At 57.8% G+C, this 20,578-nt stretch overlaps 1 protein-coding gene across 3 annotated transcripts in view; it reads left to right on the forward strand.

Annotated features, from left to right (window-relative positions):
- Positions 1 to 20,578, forward strand: part of OTOF (otoferlin) — a 110,845-nt gene that overhangs the window by 76,011 nt on the left and 14,256 nt on the right. For all 3 annotated transcript variants that reach the window (XM_075555807.1, XM_075555806.1, XM_075555808.1), the window contains 16 exons: positions 1,387 to 1,518; positions 5,802 to 5,864; positions 6,381 to 6,465; positions 12,123 to 12,282; positions 13,084 to 13,270; positions 13,625 to 13,811; positions 15,637 to 15,860; positions 16,286 to 16,394; positions 16,863 to 17,043; positions 17,128 to 17,248; positions 17,751 to 17,851; positions 18,418 to 18,508; positions 18,613 to 18,729; positions 18,944 to 19,096; positions 19,579 to 19,768; positions 19,879 to 20,003. In XM_075555807.1, coding sequence (XP_075411922.1) covers positions 1,387 to 1,518; positions 5,802 to 5,864; positions 6,381 to 6,465; positions 12,123 to 12,282; positions 13,084 to 13,270; positions 13,625 to 13,811; positions 15,637 to 15,860; positions 16,286 to 16,394; positions 16,863 to 17,043; positions 17,128 to 17,248; positions 17,751 to 17,851; positions 18,418 to 18,508; positions 18,613 to 18,729; positions 18,944 to 19,096; positions 19,579 to 19,768; positions 19,879 to 20,003 — 2,226 coding nt within the window. The remainder of the gene's footprint in view (positions 1 to 1,386; positions 1,519 to 5,801; positions 5,865 to 6,380; positions 6,466 to 12,122; positions 12,283 to 13,083; positions 13,271 to 13,624; positions 13,812 to 15,636; positions 15,861 to 16,285; positions 16,395 to 16,862; positions 17,044 to 17,127; positions 17,249 to 17,750; positions 17,852 to 18,417; positions 18,509 to 18,612; positions 18,730 to 18,943; positions 19,097 to 19,578; positions 19,769 to 19,878; positions 20,004 to 20,578) is intronic.

Here is a 20,578-nt window from a genome sequence, read left to right on the forward strand (position 1 = left end):
ATAAGAAACAGAGAGAGCAACCCTGCCCATGTTCCTAGAAGAATGGGCAAGGGGTCAGTGCCAAGGCCAGCCACCCCATGTCTGTGCCTCTCTCTGTTATACCTGGTCACCAAGTTCAACATCAGAAATGATAGATTTGGGCCTAAAATCTCTGAGCCACCAGAGGAAGGGGTTTTCTTTCCATCCCCACCTGTGCCCTGAAGTCGGTTCCGACTCCTGACGACCGCACACGAGTCAGAGTAGAACTGAGCTCCATGGACTTCTCCTTGGTGGCTTAGTGGTTACATGTTGGGCAGCTAACAACAAGGTCAGCAGTTTGAATCCACCAGCCACCCCTCGGGAGAAAGACAAGGATTTCTACTCCCATAACGAGTTACAGTCTTGGCAACCCCCATGGGCCAATCTACCCTGTGTTCGAGGGTCACTATGAGTCAGAATCGACTCGATGACAGTAATGGGGATTTGCTTGATTTTTGTGTTGCTTTGGAAGTAGCTCACCAGGCCTTTCTTCGAAGTTGCTTTAGGGTGGACTTGAACTTCCAGCCTTTCAGTTAGCAGCCAACCGCATTCACTGTTTGCACTAACTGGAGCGGGGCCTGGGCCTTGGGGTTTTTTAAAGCCTCCAGGTAATTCTAGTGAACACTGACTAGAGGTGAGCCAATCCAAGTTCCTCCATGTCTTTGTGTTTCTAATTTTTGGTTGAAAATATCCACAGCAAAAGCACACACCAATTCGACAGTTTCACTATGACAAGTTAGTGATGTTGAGGATGCACAGTGAGCCACCCCTCTCTCCTTCCTTGTCCAAGTTCTCCCTCTACTGTGAATGTCACCTCACTGCCTGCAAGGCTTCCGATGTGAACCCGAGAGTTGCTGCTGCCAACTTGACCCCAGAGAGAGAGCACGCGCTTTTAAAGAGCCCAATGCTCACGGTGGACATCCTTGACTAAGCGCACTGCCTGCCGTTGTTTCAAAGGAGCCCTGGTGGTGCCGAGGGTTGGGGGCTGGGCTGCTAACAGTAAGGTGGGCAGTTCCAACCCACCAGCTGCTCCAAGGGAGAAAGAGGAGGTTGTCTGCTCCTATGAAGATTTACAGCCTCGCACCCGATGTAGGGTTGCCCTTAGATGGAGCCAACTTGATGGCAGTGGGTTTGGCTTTGGGGGAGCCCTTCCCTTGTCCATGAAGACACCCAGGCGGAGAAGGGGGTGAAAGGCCAGGGTTGCCCAGAACAGGAGAGGCAGCGATCCTACTGGACACCAAGGCTGAGACTCCAAATCTGGCGCTGGCCCCTCTGTCCTCCAGCCTGTTCAAGGCCACTAGACGCCCGCTGCTCTCGTGCACTCAGCTCTAGCTCTGTCTGTCCACCCCTCGTGTCTCCCATCTGCAGGTCAGCATCACGGTGATCGAGGCTCGGCAGCTGGTGGGCTTGAACATGGACCCCGTGGTGTGCGTGGAGGTGGGCGACGACAAGAAGTACACATCCATGAAGGAGTCCACTAACTGCCCCTACTATAATGAGGTAAGAGGTCCCGTGGACCTAGATTTGGAGTCTCCCAAACCTGGCAGGAGGCGGGGCCCTCAAGGGCTACAGCACAGAAAGCTACTGAGGTGTGACCTTCCCCCCCACACACACACACAACACCCACACGCAAGCGCAGTGCCATCCCCCTGGAAACCCCAGTCTCGAACACAGCTGACACCGATCTGGCCCAACAGGGACAGCCCTTTGAAGCCACCACCACCCTGGAACTCCAGTTCTCCCATGGTGCCTGGACCCCACTACTTTCAGGCTCCCTCCAGCCACCCCCCCACCCCACCCCCCGCATACAGTGTCCAGTGCCACCAGCAGAGAGCACCCCCCTGTGCACCAGGCACTCTCCCAACGTTTAGGAGCACCATCCTCCTGTCCCACACTAGAGTTGTCAGAGGTTGATACAGTGAATTCCACATCGCACGTGGAACACTGACGCCCCAGGCAGGAGGCCCTTGTCTGAGTGCTCTGTGCAAGCGTCGAGGTTCTGGGCGCTCGGTCTCTCAGCTAGGATCCCTGAACATTCTTGGAACTTTAAGAGCATCGGTCCTAACTCATGCAATGTGACAGGGAAAGGGGCTGGGACCCACTTCTCATCTTTCCAGCCATTTGAGACCATGCTGAGGGTGGGGGCCTCAGGGACCATCTCTCACTTGCATGCAGCGGAGACTTTCAGATGGGAAGGCTCTTGCCCAAGATCGTAGGTCCCTGGGTAGCATGAACAGTTTGGGCCCTGCTGCTATCCCCCAAGTTGGGGGTTCAGGAGCATCCTGAGGGACCTCAGAAGGAAGACCCGATGATCTGCTTCAAGGCCATGGCCTTGGAAACCCTTGGGAACAGGTCTGCTCTGCACACAGGAGAGTTGCCAAGAGTCAGCCCCAACTCAATGGCTACTAGCTACCAGCCACACTGCCCCAGGGGGTCCAGAGCACTGCTGACAGCAGGGCCCAGATCACCCCGCTATAGCGCAGCCTCTGCCCACTGCCTTGCACAGCCACTCTGGCTCAGCACCTGACTCCTGGCTCCAGGAGCTTTGCTGAGGGATGTCAGGTCCCCCTCGACTGCTGGAGGACACACCAGGCTAACCCAAGCCACTGGGCTGGTGGCTTTGGAGCCCATCCTGGTGGCTCCAGACCATGAAGGTTGCTGGGCTGGCCCACATTGGGCATCTTCTTGTCATGTTTCAAACATGGCGGGGCACTGAGGAGCCCATCTGCAGCTTCGAAGAGAGCATCCTTTAGAAAGCTGTGGGGGCCCTCCAGCTCTGCACCTTCAGTAAGAAAACCCAGGTACATGTCTGTCCCTCACAGGGACCTGGCCCAACGCCCTTACGTGACCCCAATGACCACATTGTCACAGCTGGTTTCCTGCAGAGCCACAGGGCTGGCATGTACTTGCTCAGGGCCCGTCCCAGGAGTCAGGGAATTCAGACTTGATCTCTCTGACCTTCTGCCAGGCACACCTGTGACTGGAAAACCCTCTGACCTAGATCAGGGTCTCCTTTCCTCCCCGGGGATATGGAGATCCGGCCCATGGCCTTCCATGGCCATTTGATCCATGTAGGACCATGCTCGGCACATTCAAGGGCTCACCTTGCAGCAAGCCCATGCTCCTCATGTTTCATTCCTATTGCTCCCTCCTCCCCCATGGAGACAGGGTTGCCTCTCCGCTCTCTGACTCCCTGGAAAACTCCTACTCACCCTGCAGGACCCTGTTCAAATATCCTTGTTCCTGAGCAGCCTTCCCCACACTGGGGACCAGCGGACATCACAGCTCCCTCGGGACTAACTTCCCTGGATTGTGATGGCTGTTCATGGCTCTGTCTTCCTAGTGGACTGGGGACTCCTGGTTTCCTGGACTACTGAGGCCCAGTTCAGAGCCTGGCCTGAACTTGGGGTGTCCACGTGGAGTGGCTATCTGTGAAGTGGATGCCTAGGGCACTCAGCATCCGCTGTGAACCGCCAGGCCCTCGCCAGGTGCCATGGGCTGCAGGGATGACTAAGGCCAGGCTATTCCCAGGTGTCCTCCTCCTTCCAGCCCCGAAGCCATTTCCTGAACTCCATACTTATGTCCACTAACATCCCATTGATCTCTGGGCCATCTGACAGTTGTTCCTAATCACACTTTGACTCTGTCACAAAGCAAAGTGCCTCAGATCCATTCCTTTTTTGTCCGTCACCTCTAATCCGGGACTTCTCCAAGATGCCACGAGGCTATTCTGGACTCGATAAGTCTTTGCAGTGTGTGTGTGTGTCGGCGGGGTGCTGTCCTGTGCTTTATAGGGGGGTTAAACAGTGTCTGTGTTACCTAGTGAGGCTAGAACAGAATTGCCTCACGTGGGTGACTTTAAGAAGCACACGTGCACTCTCTCTCAGGCTAGGTCAGTGGTTCTCCACCTTCTTCAGGCCATGACCCTTTCATACACTTCCTCATGTGGTGGTGACCCCCAACCATAAAATTATTTTTGTTGCTACTTCATCACTGTCACTTTGTTACTATTATGAATCGGTTCATCCCTGTGAAAGGGTCATTCAACCCTCAAAGGGGTCACGACCCACAGGTTGAGAACCACTGGTCTAGGGGGTTAGCCCTCTGAATTCAGGGGTCCAGCGCCAGGGGAAGGTCCTCGCGTCCCTGTGTCTCCTTTCGACGTGTGCCTGAGCGTCAGGGTGTCGAGAGAAGCCCCTCCTCTCTGCCTTGGATCCTTCTCTGTACAACCCAAAGGACTCAGCCTCACACTGCCACTGTCCTTTCTCCTGGTTCCTTCTCCTCCCCTAGAAGGTGCCCTGGTCCTGTGTTGTGTGTGCCCACGTGCAGGGACCAGAGATCTGTCATCAGAAATGTACGATACCAGCCTTCCGAAGTCCTCAGGGGTCTCTCACTGCCTTCTCTCCTCCCATCCACTCTCAGACTGTGGGCTGTCTCCACGCCCTCACCCCACCCCACCAACCATGCTCGGTGTCAGCTGGCATTTCTGCTCCCACCACGGTCACCGAGGACCTTGCTGTCCCCTAAGGACAATGCCCACCTGGCAGCCTCTCCTCCCCTGGCTGCCCAGCCCCTGCTGCCCACCCAGGTCAAGGAGGCCTTGGTATGCTCTCCCCCACACTCCTCATCTCTCCACCTCCTCTTCCCCAGCCCCTTCCTGGCATCTCTGCCTGTGCCCATCTCTGCAGCGCTGCCGCCTCTTGGAGCCCTGGTCCTCGGTCTGCTTCTCTTCCTACCCCCTCCTCGGGCATCTCCTCCATGCCCAAGGCTTCCGGTGCAGCCGTGTGCTGACGAGCGGAGCCTCCACCCGCCTCAGAGCTACTGGGTGCATCACTGCCACACGGCACAGGTGCCACTCGGTGACATGACCCTGTGAGCAGGCGAATGCTCGGCAGGGCAAGCATGCCATCTGACCCCACGCCATCCAGCAGCCACGTGAATGAATGCTGGCCCCGCAGCGGGCGTCTCCCCACACCACAAAGGGGTAAACTGAGGCTAAGAGTGAAAGAAGCAGCTCTACCAATGTTGGCCAAGCCAGTTGGCCTCTAAGGCGAGTCACATTATAGCCCCAGCACCCCAGCGTGAGCCTCCAGCAGCCGAGAACGATTCTCCTCAGAGGTCCCCCCACAGCACTTGGGCAGCCGGACTTCGCTCCACTAAGTGCCCCACACAACCGCCTCCAGGTGGCGTCCACCGAGAGGCCAGGGCACTGCAGCTCGTAGTACAAGGGCGCAGTTGGTGCCCACAGCGCGCCCCATGTAGCCTGGGGCAGCGGTTCGGAGGCTCTCCCGGTCCACGGTGGACACACGAGGCAGGCCGTAGGCACTCTCATGGCAGTGTCTCGCTGGCACCCAGGACAGCAGCCCACCTTACCATGACAGGGGCCTTAGGTTTGATTGAACGTATTGTGCCATCGCAGAGAGCCCACTGCAAGCCCTGAGTGGACCTGACGGTCCCACTCTACAGAACACTGAGATTCAGAGAGCATGCTGTCCAAAGCAGAACAGCTAGGAAGGGGCAGGACCAGGACCAGAACCTTTTCACCGACTGTCCACACTGACTGCCCATCCCATGCCGGCCAGCACTGGCTCCCCTGCCTCCCACCGACCCGGTCCCGGAGTACCAGTGGTTGTCACTGTGGCTGGTCCCAGCTGCAGGGCTCAGGGGACATGGCCGGGATGCAGACAGGCACTGCCAGGAGGGAGGGGGCCCGGCACGTACGGCCCCCGGGATGTTGGCTGCCGCTGCCTGCTAATTGCAGCCCTGGGTCCTTCCCCTTCCAGTACTTCGTCTTTGACTTCCACGTCTCTCCTGACGTCATGTTCGACAAGCTCATCAAGATCTCGGTGAGTGGGGGGGGGGGCAGCCACGCAGGCGCAGGCAGGGCCTGGGCCACAAACCACACATCTCCTCCCCCACCCCCTCCCTGATGGCCTAGAGGTTACGCGTTGGGCCAGAAGGTCAGCAGGTCGAAGCCACCAGCCGCCCTGTGGGAGAAAGATGAGGCTTTCTGTTCTGCTCATACGTTACTGTTTCAGAAACCCACAGGGGCAGCTCTCTCCTGTCCCCTAGGTTTGCTATAGTTGGCATTGACTTGATGACAGTAAGTTTGGTTTGGGGGTTCTCTCCCCATTAGTGGGGTTCCTAGGTATAGCTCATAGCCTGCGCAACGGTCCATGGCAGCCAGGGCGGGGGGGGGGGGCAGTTCAGCAAACCCTGCCCAACCCCCTGCTTCATGCTTCACCGCCAAGCTGAGGTCCGTCCCCAGGAAGACTGGGGTGGGCCCCATTAGCCAGCCCACCGCCTCAGCCAAAGCCTCCCCGCTGCTGGCCTGACTGGCGGACGGCGGTTCTGCTTGGAAGGTGATCCACTCCAAGAACCTTCTGCGCAGCGGCACCCTGGTGGGATCGTTCAAGATGGACGTGGGGACCGTGTACTCGCAGCCCGGTGAGTAACTGCACATCCCGCTCCCAAGTGCCCCCCTGGGCCGGGCTTCTCACTCTCATCCGGCTGGGTGGGGCGTGTGGGACACAGTGGGAGATGGGAGACATGATTCCCTTCCTGGGAGGGCCTGCGCCCAGACCCCCTTCCCCAAACCCCACCCTGGGGCAGGCATCCCCTGGGTCAGGAAGGCTCTACCCTGGCACCTGAGGGGTGTGCCACAGAGCCTTAGCCTTCACCCCGGTTCAGGTTGAGGTACCTGCAGCTCAAAGAAACTGTGCTCATTGCCAAGTGCAGTGAGTGGGTCAGCCTCTGAGGGCTGGGCTGCTAACCACAGGCCAGCGGTTCAAACCCACCAGCTGCCCAGCTGGCAAGAGAAGCAGTCTCGGCAACCCATGGGGCTGTGAGTCAGAACTGACCCTAGAGCAGTGTGTGGGAGGGACGCTGGGCTCTCAGAGCATTCTTCAGAGACTACACATCCTGGGGCATCAATGGGGCTGGTGAGCAGCGTGTGGGCACTGGTGGCCAGGACTGTGGGGCTGGTGAGGGAGCCCTTGTGAGGGCTGGGCCAGGCAGAGGGGTTTCCCTCTGACAGGTGACAACTGACCACACAGTCATCTCAGGGGCCATGGCATCAGGTGCCTCCCCTTCCCCCATGGCCCAAAGTCTATGGAAAGGATTCCAGGAGGGCCTTGGCAGTGGCAGCACCGTCAGGTGGCCATCGGCACTTACTCCTGTGTTCAGGTGAGACCAAGAGAAGTTAAATGGCGTGCGTGCCGCTCCCCTATTAGGCTAAACAAATGAGCCAGTTCACGTGGTTCAGCCGAATAGAAACTCAACTTGGGGACCCAGTTTAACGGTGCCTTAACCCCTGGAATCTGATCCCCTAGACTATGCACATGAAAATGACAACACCATGGAACATTCAAGCTGCAAGACACTGGGAACACACCTAGTCCAATCCCTCCATTAAAAATGAGAGCCAAGGCCCAGGGTGATGAGGGACTGGCCCGAGTCTCACAGTCAGACAGTGGCAGGTTTGGCTGTGGGATGTGGGCCTCCCAGCTCCAGGCCCGTGGTTTCCCAGTCCCACGTGTGTGGTCGCTGGCAGAAGGCAGCCCCCTCACCATGGGAGCTGCAGGGACAACCGAGGGTCCGTGTACTACCATGCTCCCAGGAGGCATGAGCAGCTTCCAGCCACCTGTTGAGAGTGACAATGGCATTCCGGAGAGTGACCACCCCCCTGTATGGGACTGAAGCCACAGCGTCAGGCAGGGGTCAGAGCAAGAGCCATCGAGGGTCCTAGCATGGGCTCTGGGGCTGGGGATGGCAGAGGGAGAGGTCATAGAGCGAACCACCCACACTTACGGGCCCCGACTGAGTGCCAGGCCCACCCTCGCAACAACCCCACGCAGGTACTGTTGTTTCCATGTCACAGTGAGGACACGGAGGCCCAGCAAGTGTGAGTAATGGCCCCAGAGTCACACGGCAGAACCAGGATGTGAACCAAAGCCCAAGCTCTCCTCTGGGGCACTTGATGTGTTGCTCCCCAGATTTGTTGCTTCTGGCCCTGACCCTGGTGCCCTCCATGGAAGCTGATGCCACTCGGCTTTCTGGTGGGGGCACTGACGCCTTCACCCTGACTGCCCCCAGTTTGGCCTGAGCTTCCTGAAGCACACTTGGTTTGTGACTCGGGTGGAGAGCATGCTGCCGGGACACTTGGATGGGAGGATTTCCGGAGGGGACAAGAAGTCTGTCCTCACCCTGGCAGGACTGTTTGTAGAGCTTCAGATGTAACAACACGGAACTTACCCACTGCTCCTCTCTGCTGGAGATTAGGGTGGGCTCCAGAAGAGGGTGGGAAAGAGGGGAGGTGGGCAGTAGGCATTGTACATCATAGACACAGCTGGGGAGTGAGCATCTTGCTCAGTCCAAACAGTCTTATCTAGAAGGTATCCGTCAAGCCTGAGCCAAGCGGCATGAGGTTTCAGGCCAGTCAGGACTTCTCAGAGCCTCCTGGCATCTTTGTACCACTGGCCTGGGATTACACTGTGTTAGCAAAGGGAGGGGCTCAGAGGTCATCAGTCCGGAATATACTCAGTGGAGAGGCCCCCATGACACCATCCCTGACTGACGACTGACTGACTGACTGACTGACGACTGACTGACTGACTGACTGACTGACTCAGGCCTTCTAGGCACAGGCCACTCCTTACTGTCCACTCCATCTCTGCCTCGCCCAAATCTGTCCCCTAGAGCCTTCACCCAGTTGCATGAGTCTGTCCTGCAGGGCCAGAAAAACTACATCTGCTCCTTATTTTAAATGGTTTGATTGACATGTAGTCCACATACCATGCAATTCATTGGCTTAAACATATTAAAGAGAGTGGTGCAGTCATCACCACAAACAATTTTATAACATTTTCTTCTTTCTTGTCCTCACTGCTATTAACTCTCATTCCACCACCGCCCAACCTCCTCTGCCGTCACCCTAAGAAACTGCGCATCCAGTACCTGTTTCAATAGATTTACTTACGTTGGATTTTATAGAAAGAAAAATATCCAAAGCAAAACCCAACAACAATTACAAAACAAAACAGAGAAAATTTTCAATAGAAAAGGAAACAGAAAATAATAAAAACTAGGACAGATTTGAAATGGGCCACAAGGGAAAACAAGCGATAAGGTATTAAATATTAACCAACTACGTCTGTGTGAGTCCGCTTTCCGGTGCACTCTGTCCGATAGCAATGCTGTTCACGTGGTCAGAGAAGATTCACTGGAGGCTTAAATCTACCGGGGGTGGGGGGGCCTGCAAATGGATTTTGGACTTTCACTGTCATCCACAGCCTTCTGCAACCTGGGTGCTTAGAATGTCAGCTCTAATACCATTCTCTCCTCCAGTCTCGGATTTTTGTGTTTATAATCCTTGCATCAAACAGGTGGGTGTGCTTCTTCTCGGTGGACTTAGCTGCCCTCACTTAAATGACTGCTTGTTTTAAGACAAGCCTTTAAGATCCCAGACACTATTCTTTCTCATAGCCAGGCACCATCTGATTTCTTCACCGTGCTTAGCTACAGCACACATACTTTCAGTGATCTTATCATGAGGGCAAGTAGGGAGTTGATTCACATCGTAAGAATGAATTGTTCTTCAGTTGGGGCCACAACTAAGTGCTAACTCAGAATCCATTCATCCATCATCATTTACTATGTCCTTATCACTTTAATGATAACATTATAAGTCATCCTCATGGGGTAATCCTATTGGTTATATCATTATTTTAGCCAGTGGAATAGACTGTAAAATACTGTTGAGAAAGGGAAACATACATGTATACAGCAGCTGTTTAGACTAAAATACATGGATTGTTGACTTGCACAGATTAAAAACTCAAGTGACTTGACCCTGTTTACATAAACAAGGAGGGTTTGTGATAAGATCAGACTCTCAGGAATGCTCATTCTCTGCCTGTTACACTGACATGTCAGAAAAAGCAGAGAGTAGGAAATAGCCAGCATGTGGTAGTCTGGAGTGGCCATTTATTGGACACCCTCAAAGCAAGAGAGTGGAACCAAATCCATCATGGTACAAATCCACAAGCTCATACGGATGATGACAGAAGTTATCTGCGACAGCTCACGCTAGGCCTTTTCTGCCATAAGTCCAAGGGAGCATGCCAGTTCCTTTAGTCTGCCACAGCTCGTGAGTATAAAGTGAAGTGCACTTCACTTAGTGGGGTTTCCAAATCAGAGCCTTCTGATGTGGCCTATGAACGAGGTTGTGCACCTCGAAAGGGCAAAGTCCCAGTTGTCTGTAGCTTGCATGCAGCCTAGACCACCAAGGAATAGATGGAAACTAGATCAAAGGTGCCCGATGAGGAATCTAACACCAGGCGAATTTCCCATCAGGGATCTTTATAAGTAAAAAATTCATTCCCTCTTCAAATAGCCTTACATTTGAAGCCAAATTTCAGGTTCCTCTTGAGTCTTACTCTCTTTCCTTGGCTACATTTCTCCAACTCACACATCTGTTCTCACACAGAGTCACCCATCCAGCCATCAATCCACATACTCACCTTAATAACCATTCACTCATCTGTCCACATTTCACTCTGCCCTCCATTCACTCGTCCAGCCACCCAGCCACTCAGCCATCTGAGCAACCATTGCCAGTCCCTCTGTCCTCCTCCCTTTCTATCTCTCTGTCCCACAGGCATGTGCCCTGACAGAGCCCCAAAGCCGGAGGATGCTTAGGGAGTGGGGGACTGCTGAAGCTGAAGGTTTCCATGGCACCTCCCTCTCGTACATAGCTCCCGCTCTCTCCCCATCCTTGCCCCTCTCGTCAGACTGTCCCATGGCAGGGGCCCTCCTGAGTCACGCTGGACTGGCCTATCCTCAGACTATTGCACACGACCCCTCGCACACCTCAGAGCACTCACTGGGGATGGAGTTTCGGAAGGGAGGACCACAGAAGGAGGTGAAAGGAGAGAGAGCCCTTCTGCTCTTATACTAGTTCCAACATAAACCAGAAAGGGCAAGGCCTTCCTGAGCGCCTCCTTCCAGGACCACTGTCCTCTCCTCTACTCGGCCCTCCATCCTGGGAGACGGAGACGACCCTGCCCATCACTACCTTTCGGAAGCTTCACTCACTCATTCATTCACACACTGCCATCGAGTCGACGCCGACTCCTAGGGACCCTATAGGACAGGGAAGAACTGCCCCATGAGTTTCTGAGACTGTCACTGTTCACTGGAGGAGAAATCCCACCCTGCTCCCAAAGAGCAGCTGGTGGTTTAGAACTTCTGACTTCAGCTTGCCACCCAGGGTGTGACCCCTGTTCCACCAGAGCTCCTTCAGGAAGCCAAGAATCTACCATTGGAGAGTCGATAAGCAGAGGGTGGCAGTGCCCAGTGTGAGAGGAGGCAAGTCTGTGGAACACTGAGCACTGAAAAAGGCAGGGCCGACTCATCGACGGTGGTCAGGGGAGGCTGCCCGGAAGAGGAGACATTGGCTTGTGCAGCCTGGGCAGGCATTTACCGATTAAATGAGTGGAGGAGATGTGTGGAGGCAGTAAGGTTGAGAGCACCCCAAGCCCAACAAACAGAAGCATGAGCTCTGAGAGCAAGGTGAAGCTTTGCCCAGCAGGGACGGGAGGAGCAGGATGAGTCAGCACAAGGGGACAAGGAAGCCCCATAAACCATGCTAGCCTGTCTTAGCCTGTCACCCAAGACAATGGGGAACCCCCAGAAGACCTGGAAAGGGGAGTCACAACACCCAATTTCTATTTCCAAAAACATTGTCTGGCAGAAGCGAGGAGGTTGACTGCCATGGTGGTGGTGGTGGCAGGGTGGGGGTGGGGGGGGTCTGAAAGACCTAGATCAGAGAAACGGATTAGGCTCCTAGCTTCATCCACTATCAGCCAATGAAAACTTGGTGGGTCATGGCCAGCTGTGTGATCCACACCAGCCACAGGGTTGCTCTGAGGCCCAGCAGCTACAGTGGCCCCAAAGTCACACCACCCCCAACCTAGACCGAGACAGAGCTGGGGCCCAGAGTCTCTAGGGTCTGACCAGCTGGTGCTCAGCTCTGCGGGCCCCTGGCCTGCCCCTCGGATAGGCGGTGACCATGTGCAGCCCACACTTCCTCCTCATCCCTGCAGAGCACCAATTCCATCACAAGTGGGCCATCCTGTCAGACCCCGATGACATCTCTGCCGGGCTCAAGGGCTATGTGAAGTGTGACGTCGCCGTGGTGGGCAAAGGGGACAACATCAAGACACCCCACAAGGCTACCGAGACAGATGAGGATGACATCGAGGGGTGAGGTTTCCAGCTCCTTCCACCCTCTGAGAACGGACCCCACCCCTTTCTTCTACCTAAATGATATGCTTCTGGCCCCAAGTTCCCCCCTTCCCTCTCCCTCGCCCTATCATTGCTCCCATGTTTCCTGGACGAGTGGAGGCCAGGACCTGCTCCCGAGCCAGACAGGACGGGCAGGGTGGAGGCGGGTGATGGAGGACAGCTCAGGGCGATCTTTGATAGTCAACCTTGCAGGTGTGAGAGAGGGGCAGAAAGAACAGCTGCAGGGAACACAGACCGGGAGCCAGGTCCCCAGTCCAGCCCCAGGCGGGCAGGGCTTTCCATTTGCACGCCTGCTCCTGGCCTGGGAAAAAACGCATGGCTGCTGAGAAAGACTCGGTCACCTTGTCTGGCTCCGCTGGAGGAAGTCCAGGGGCCCGGTGAATCATGATCCGGGGAGGGGACACGGGGGCTCCCTCGCCACGTTTCTGTCTAGAGGACAAGGGCTATGCTGAGAAGTGTTGGCAGTCATCCTGGACTTGGCACCCCACTCTGTCATGGACAAGGCGCTGCCGCCTATTGGGGTCTCTCATATCCCTGAGGGGCAATCTGGTTCCCATCCGAAAGGTGGGGAAAGCGAGGCTCAGGGAGATGGGGAGACGCGCCCCAGATGCCACAAGAGAGTAGGTGCTGTAAACCGGAACTTCTTCCGTCTGAGTCTCTATCCTCTCAGATTCTCCCAAAGCCCGGGAATGTGAGTCCCGGGGCAATGAGAGGGTGCCAGAGCCTGGCCACAATGGCCCTAGCTGTCTCTTCTGGCAGGAACTTGCTGCTCCCCGAAGGGGTACCCCCGGAACGCCAGTGGGCCCGGTTCTATGTGAAAATCTACCGAGCCGAGGGCCTGCCCCGTATGAACACCAGCCTCATGGCCAATGTGAAGAAGGCTTTCATTGGCGACAACAAGGACCTCGTGGACCCATATGTGCAAGTCTTCTTTGCCGGCCAGAAGGTAGTGAGCCGTGGGGTGCAGAAGGCTAGGGTTCAGGATACTGGGCGAAGGTGGCACAGAGGGATGGGCATGGGGCCTGGGGGCAGACAGACATGTGGTAGACCAGAAGCCAGGGCCATGCACGGCCAGCTGAGGGGAGAGGGCTGGCAGGGTAAAGTCAGGGCAGCTTCAGAATGATCCAGGCCATGGGTGGGGCTTAAAGGAGACCCTCCCTCTCTCCGGGGGGCCCTAGAGACCCAGGGCTGAGTGGGGAGACACTAGAAGGGAGGAGTCTGAGAGGCTGGGGAATGGGGTGGGGGGAATAGAAGAGACATGTACACGAACACACACTAAACTTCACTCCCCTCCCTCCAGGGCAAGACTTCCGTGCAGAAGAGCAGCTACGAGCCACTGTGGAATGAGCAGGTGGTCTTTACAGACCTGTTCCCCCCACTCTGCAAACGCATGAAGGTGCAGATCCGGGACTCGGACAAGGTCAACGACGTGGCCATCGGCACCCACTTCATCGACCTGCGCAAGATCTCCAATGATGGGGACAAGGGTCAGTGACGGAGGCCCAGGGGGGCAGGGGGCCTAAGAGGAAGTGGAGGTACTCACCATCACCCTCCCCCACTCTCTTGGCCTGAAAGCTCCGGGCAGTGGGGCCTCTGTCGGCCACCCACCTACCCGCCTCCGGGAAGAGTTGGCAAGTAGCCTAAAAGCCCACTTAGAGGTGATATCCTCTCTGAACCAGGCTGCCTGGAGCCTTTGGATCCAACCCTGACGTCAGTGCCAGCGGGCCTCTTTTTCCCTGAATCATGATCAGGACATCATCCAGACTGCATACCCACCCCGTAGTTCTGCCACGTCGCGCCGCATTGTGCGGTCACCCTCAACACATGTTCTTCCTCCTTGCGCTCCTTGCTATTGGCTCCCAGTCGTTCCATCTGTACGTGCAAACAATACACGGCGATGGCTGTTCTTATTAGAAACTCTCTTTCCCAAGGGTTGTTTTGGAGACTGACCTCCTCCTACTACCAGGGGGCACAGAGTAAACTCAGAGCCTCTGGCTACTGCCCATCACAGTGCCTCCGGAGACGGGGGCCACAGGCAACACAGAGAACACAGACGGCCACACACAGCGTGACTCTGTGTCTCTGTGAGCTCCAGAACAGGCAGGGCCACCACGGCAGGAAGCAGATCCCTATGGCCGAGGCTGGTGGAGGCTGGTGGAGAAGAACAACTAGCAGGATGGAATTTCTTTTGGGGAGTGGTCTGGAATTATATAGGGGCCACGGTTCATACAATCGTGTGTGTGTGTGTGCGTGTGTGTGGGTGTAACAACTCTGCCCCGGAGTCAATTCAAGCTCATATCTACCCTCCAGGACAGGGTAAAACTGCCCCTGGGGGGGTTTCAGAGACTGGGACTCTACGTGAGTAGAAAGCTTCATTCTTCTCCTGGGAAGCAGCTGGTGGTTTTGAACTGCTGACCTTGTGATTAGCAGCCCAGCACAGAGCCACAGTATCAGCAGGGGTCCTTACATCCTAGTGCATGTACTAAAACCCACAGAACTATCCACGTCAACATGGTGCCTTCTGTTACATGAAGTACACGCCCATTTTTATATGTCATAAACATAGAGACAGGACAGTACGTGGCACAGCAAGACAGGAGAGGACCTATCCCACCTAGCAGGCACCACTTGCCCTGCCCCCGGGAGAGGCTGGGCTGTGGCCAGGAGTCCTGGTGGTGTAGTGGGTTAGGTGCCGGGCTGCCGACTGCAAGCCAGCAGTCGGAGACCACCAGCTGCTCCACAGGACAACGGGGCTTTCCAGTTCCATAAAGTGACAGCCTTGGAAGCCACGTGGGCACTTCTTCCCTGTCCTTAAGACTCCTTAGGGGTCAGAATGGACTTGTTGGCATTGAGAGTTTTTGTGTGTGGAGAAAGCAGCACTTGGCATGCAGAGACCCTGCGAGGGTCCTTGGAGAGGGGTCTGTATGGGCAGGCAGGGCCAGCCATCTGGGAGGAGGTCCATGGGCCTGAGAGGGCATGCTGGGGAGTTAGGGCACAGAGCTGGCAGAGGGGCATCTGTCCTTTAAGTGGAGGATAGGTGGCCCTGGTTCAGGTCCCGGGAAGCAAAGAGTCCCACCTTGCTGGTGGGTAGACCCTCTCCCTTCAGCATACATGGCTCAGGCTCCCACAGAAAACAGGTCCACCCAAGAAAGGGCTCCACACAAGTGCCCCTCAGGTACTGAGCTCAGCAGCCTGGCAGGGGGGTGGGGGGTGGGCAGTGGTTGCTCCCTTGGGCACTAAGCTCAGCATCCTCGCAGGGGGCCGGGAGCCTGGGAGTGAGGTAGCGCCCTCCTGCCGTCCCCATGCCTGCAGGCTTTCTGCCCACGCTGGGCCCTGCCTGGGTGAACATGTACGGCTCCACGCGGAACTACACCCTGCTGGATGAGCACCAGGACCTGAACGAGGGCCTGGGGGAGGGTGTGTCCTTCCGCGCCCGCCTCATGCTGGGCCTGGCCGTGGAGATCCTGGACACCTCCAACCCCGAGCTCACCAGCTCCACCGAGGTGCAGCTGGAGCAGGCCACACCCGTCTCAGAGGTGAGAGCCCAGGGACTGTGCTCAGGCCCCATCTCCTTGGGACAGCAGGGTCCTGTCCACCACAGGGGGGAGGGGGAGGCCACACAAGTTGAGGCTTCCTCCCCTTGGAAGCAGAGGCCCCACCACTCTGCCCCTCAGCAGGATCCTTTGGTCCCCTTCCCTGGGCTGAGCCTGTGCTGGGCCTAGAGGTCCAAGATAGCAACCAGGAGCCCAGATGGCCCTGGCCCTGTCTCCAGCTGTGGCTGTCCCGTGGTATACAGAGCCAGGTCCTTCTTGCAGGGACACACAGGCTGGAAGGCAACGGGAACTTGACACCCTCTATCTCCAGGCCAAAGGGCTTTTCCCTGAGAACACAGAAGGGGGACAGGCCCTACGCACCCCCTTCCCACTGAGGCTTAGCGCTGGCTGGGACCCCCTCCCCACAGAGCTGCACGGGGAAAATGGAAGAGTTCTTTCTGTTTGGAGCCTTCCTGGAGGCCTCCATGGTCGACAGGAAAAATGGAGACAAGTCAATCACCTTTGAGGTCACCATCGGTGAGTGCTGGCCTCCAGGGGTGCTGGGGCTGCAGTTCTATCCTGCACCACAGCCCATGGGGCTGGGAACGTGTTCACTTCTTTCCTGAATGCCCACAGAGACCCACCCAGCCCTGGTATACCAAGAGCTGACATGGCTACTCCACCCACAGGGCCCAGGTGGGCTGTCAGGAAGAAAGAGGGCGTCCCTGCGGAGGGGCTGGGGGCAGGACCCCAGGGGATGGTGCTGGGGAGGCAAGTGTGTGAGCAGGTCCTGCAGGGCCCTTAGGGGGATCTCCGCAGGCAGTGGGGCCGTGGGAGCTTCTCCGGCTAGAGTCCCACCAGGTCTGAGCCGACACAGACCCCAGATCCCTCCCAACGTGCCCTTTTCCCTCCTGTAAATGCAAAATTGCAGCTGACCAAGGGCGTGGGCCTGGTGGGGACAGGGCTGTGGGCCCACCCACCTATGTGCCCACCTTCTGCCTCCAGGCAACTATGGCAATGAAGTTGATGGCCTGGCCCGCCCCCAGAAACCTCGGCCCCGGAGGGAGCCCGGTGACGAAGAGGAAGTGGACCTGATCCAGAACTCCAGCGATGACGAGGGTGATGAGGGAGGGGACCTGGCCTCTGTCTCCTCTACCCCACCCATGCGGCCCCAGATCACTGACAGGTGGGCCCAGGAACCCTGGTGGGACCTCTGGCCTCCTACCGCCCTGGGCCCCCAGTCCTCAGCCCCACACCCCTGTCCACCCAGAAACTACTTCCACCTGCCTTACCTGGAGCGCAAGCCCTGCATCTACATCAAGAGCTGGTGGCCCGACCAGCGCCGGCGCCTGTACAACGCCAACATCATGGACCACATCGCCGACAAGCTGGTCAGGGCCAGGCCGGGCAGGGCAGGGTGGGAGGGGAAGGTGCAGTGGAAAGGCCCTCCACTGATAGAGACCCCCTCCCTATGCACACAGAGGCCCATCTGGTGTCTGAGGGTGTGTGGCAAGGTAGAATGGCCTGGTGGGACACCCACACCCACCCATGCCCCCTGCCCACCCCATGCCCCAGGAGCAGGACGAGGGCATGGGGGCTGTGTGCAGTGAAGCCCTGGGGTCCCCTGCAGGCAGTTGTTCCGCCCCTCTGTCTCTGGCCTGTGCACACGCCCCTCTGCCCGGGCTTCTTCCAGCTGACGCAGGGCGGAAGACACCAAAGGACCCAGAGAAGTGGGACCAGCTCCTGAGACCAGACACTGGGAGGTGGGCCAGCGAGAGGATTCAGGGTGCCAGGCCCTTCCTCTCCTCTGGCGAATGGAGAGGAGACATGTGGGGCTCGAGGCACCCCCGGCCCACTGTCTGTCTGTCAGTCTGCCTGTCTCGGTCTCCACAGGAAGAAGGCCTGAATGACGTCCAGGAGATGATCAAGACTGAGAAGCCCTACCCGGAGCGCCGGCTGCGGGGCGTCCTGGAGGAGCTCAGCAGTGGCTGCCAGTGAGAAGGGGGCGCAGGAGTGGGGGCGGGCTGGACCCAGGCCTGGGCAGAGAGTGAAAAACCAAACTCACTGTCACCGAGTGGGCACCGACAGACAGTGGCCCTCTAGGACAGGGTAGAACTGCCCCTGAGTTTCTGACAGCGTAACTCCTGATGGGAGTACTAAGCCCCATCTCTCTCCCGAGGAATGGATGGTGGTCCCGAACTGCTGACCCTGCGGTTAGCAGCCCTATGCTTTAACCACTATACCACCAGGGGTCCCAGCGCCCAGGCAGAAGAGAGTATCAAAACTTAACGTCTCTACCAGAGTGGCTTCTGAATCCCTGCTGCCCTATTGGAGAGGCTGTAGTCTCCAAGGCTGTAGCTCTTGACAGAAAAGTAGAAAATCTCCTCTTTTACACAGACAGTGGCTGGGGGTTTTGAACGCCCGACCTTGTGGTTAGTAGTCCAGCCATAACCCCCTGCGCCCCCCAGAACTCCTTAGGAGGTCGAGCACCCAAGATCAATGCTCAGGGGGCGGGGGCTGCCTCCTCTAAGCCCACTGAACACTGGCTCCCCACCTGCAGCCGGTTCCTGTCCCTCACCAACAAGGACCAGGGCCATGTGTCCCGCACCAAGCTGGACCGGGAGCGCCTCAAGTCCTGCCTGCGGGAGCTGGTGAGCACCACCGGGCTGCCTGGAGGTCTGGGGAACAACCGAGGTGGGAGGGACGTCTGTCTCTGCCCCCGCTCCGGCAGCTGAGCTCCTCTCTGGCCCCCCAGGAGAGCATGGGGCAGCAGGCAAAGACCCTTCGGGCGCAGGTGAAGCGACACACGGTGCGAGACAAGCTGCGGCACTGCCAGAACTTCCTGCAGAAACTCCGCTTCCTGGCAGATGAGGTGTGCGCCCAGCCCTCTGCCAGGGGTGCCTTCCGGTCCCTCCCCGGGAGGGTCTCAGCCCCAAACCAGGCTGCGAGGGAGAGGGAGGGCTCATGCAGGAGGGCAATGGGCCTGTCCTTCACCCGGAATGTCAGGCTCCTAGTACCTGGCCTTCTGGGGACCCTGGGGGCCAGCCAGGCAGGGGGTCACAGCGAGCCCGCCCGCTGCCCTGCAGCCCCAGCACAGCATCCCTGACGTGTTCATCTGGATGCTGAGCAGCAACAAGCGCGTCGCCTATGCCCGGGTGCCCTCCAAGGACCTGCTCTTCTCCCTCGTGGAGGAGGAGATGGGCAAGGACTGCGGCAAGGTCAAGACGCTCTTCCTCAAGGTGCCCGGGGTGAGGGGGCAGCCTCCTACCCACCCCCACCTCCAGGGCCTGGCAGGCCCGAACCCGTGGGAGGCAGCAGGTGCTTGGAGACGAGCTGCTGGGTAACCAAGGGGAGGCAACACGGAGGAGCCCTGGGGGGGCGTCAGGGTTACCTGGGGGCTGCGAACCTCCAGGTCTGCAGTTCAAAACCACCAGCCTGCTCCTCCAGAGAAAGATGGCCCATCAAGGGTTCTAGTCTGTGAAAGTCACAGGGGCAGTTCAACCCTGTCCTCTGGGGTCGCTATGAGTCAGCATCAACTCAATGGCAGTGGACGGTGGTGGTGGGTGGGGGCACCCACCTGCCCACCTGCTTTGGTAGGCTGTACCCCTCACCCCCACCACCCCGGCCCGACGGGATGCTGGCACAGATGCAGGGGCAGCCCTGACGAAGACCTCCAGGAGCCCCGCTGCCCTTCCCCTGGTGACCCTGTCCCCGTCCCCAGCTGCCAGGGAAGCGGGGCTTTGGCTCGGCGGGCTGGTCGGTGCAGGCAAAGCTGGAGCTCTACCTGTGGCTGGGCCTCAGCAAGCAGCGCAAGGACTTCCTGTGCGGCCTGCCCTGCGGCTTCGAGGAGGTCAAGGCGGCCCAGGGGCTGAGCCTGCATGCCTTCCCGCCCATCAGCCTGGTCTACACCAGTGAGTGAGGGGGGCTCCCTGGCCTGGGCAGATCCCTGGCGAGCCGTGGGGACCTCCCTGTCCCCATCCCTCAGCCCTGACATCCACTCGCCCCACCCCACACCCCACAGAGAAGCAAGTCTTCCAGCTCCGGGCCCACATGTACCAGGCACGCAGCCTCTTTGCCGCAGACAGCAGCGGCCTCTCGGACCCCTTTGCCCGAGTCTTCTTCATCAACCAGAGTCAGTGCACAGAGGTGAGGGCCTGCAGGCTGGGGCAGGGTGCAGGAGGTGGCTCTGGGCCCTGCAGGGAGGGGAGGGCAGGAGAGGGGGAGGGTCTGGAGGACCTCCCCAGAGGAGAAGCTCAGTAAAGGAGGAGGGGGAGCACAGCAGTGGCTTTGACTGAGCCGGAGACCTAGGTGGGACCTGGGGAAATCCATCAGCAAGAGCCCTGGTCCTTAGGGAAGGGTCTTGGGGTGGGGGGGAGACCAAAAGTCCAGGCTGGATGAACAGAGGCCAAAAGTCCAGGCTGGATAGACAGAGGTTCTGGGTCTTCAGTTTAGGGGACACTTAGCCCAGAATCCCTGGGTGGTACAAGCAGTTAACAGGGCTCAACTACTAACCAAAAGGGTGGCCTTCATGCCCCGCCAGAGGCCGTTGAAAGAAAGGCCTATGTATTCTCTCCCCCAAAGAATCAACCCCTGTAACTCCCCTGTGGGGTGCAGTTCTACCCTGTCCCTCACAGGGCGCCGTGAGGCAGAAGCAGGCATTGGTGGGTGGGGGCTGGGGGTAGGGGCAGGCCTCAGTTCACCTCCAGGTGTCCAGAACCCTT

Source organism: Tenrec ecaudatus, chromosome 8 (assembly GCF_050624435.1).
Source record: "Tenrec ecaudatus isolate mTenEca1 chromosome 8, mTenEca1.hap1, whole genome shotgun sequence".
In the NCBI taxonomy this organism is placed as follows: Eukaryota; Metazoa; Chordata; class Mammalia; order Afrosoricida; family Tenrecidae; genus Tenrec; species Tenrec ecaudatus.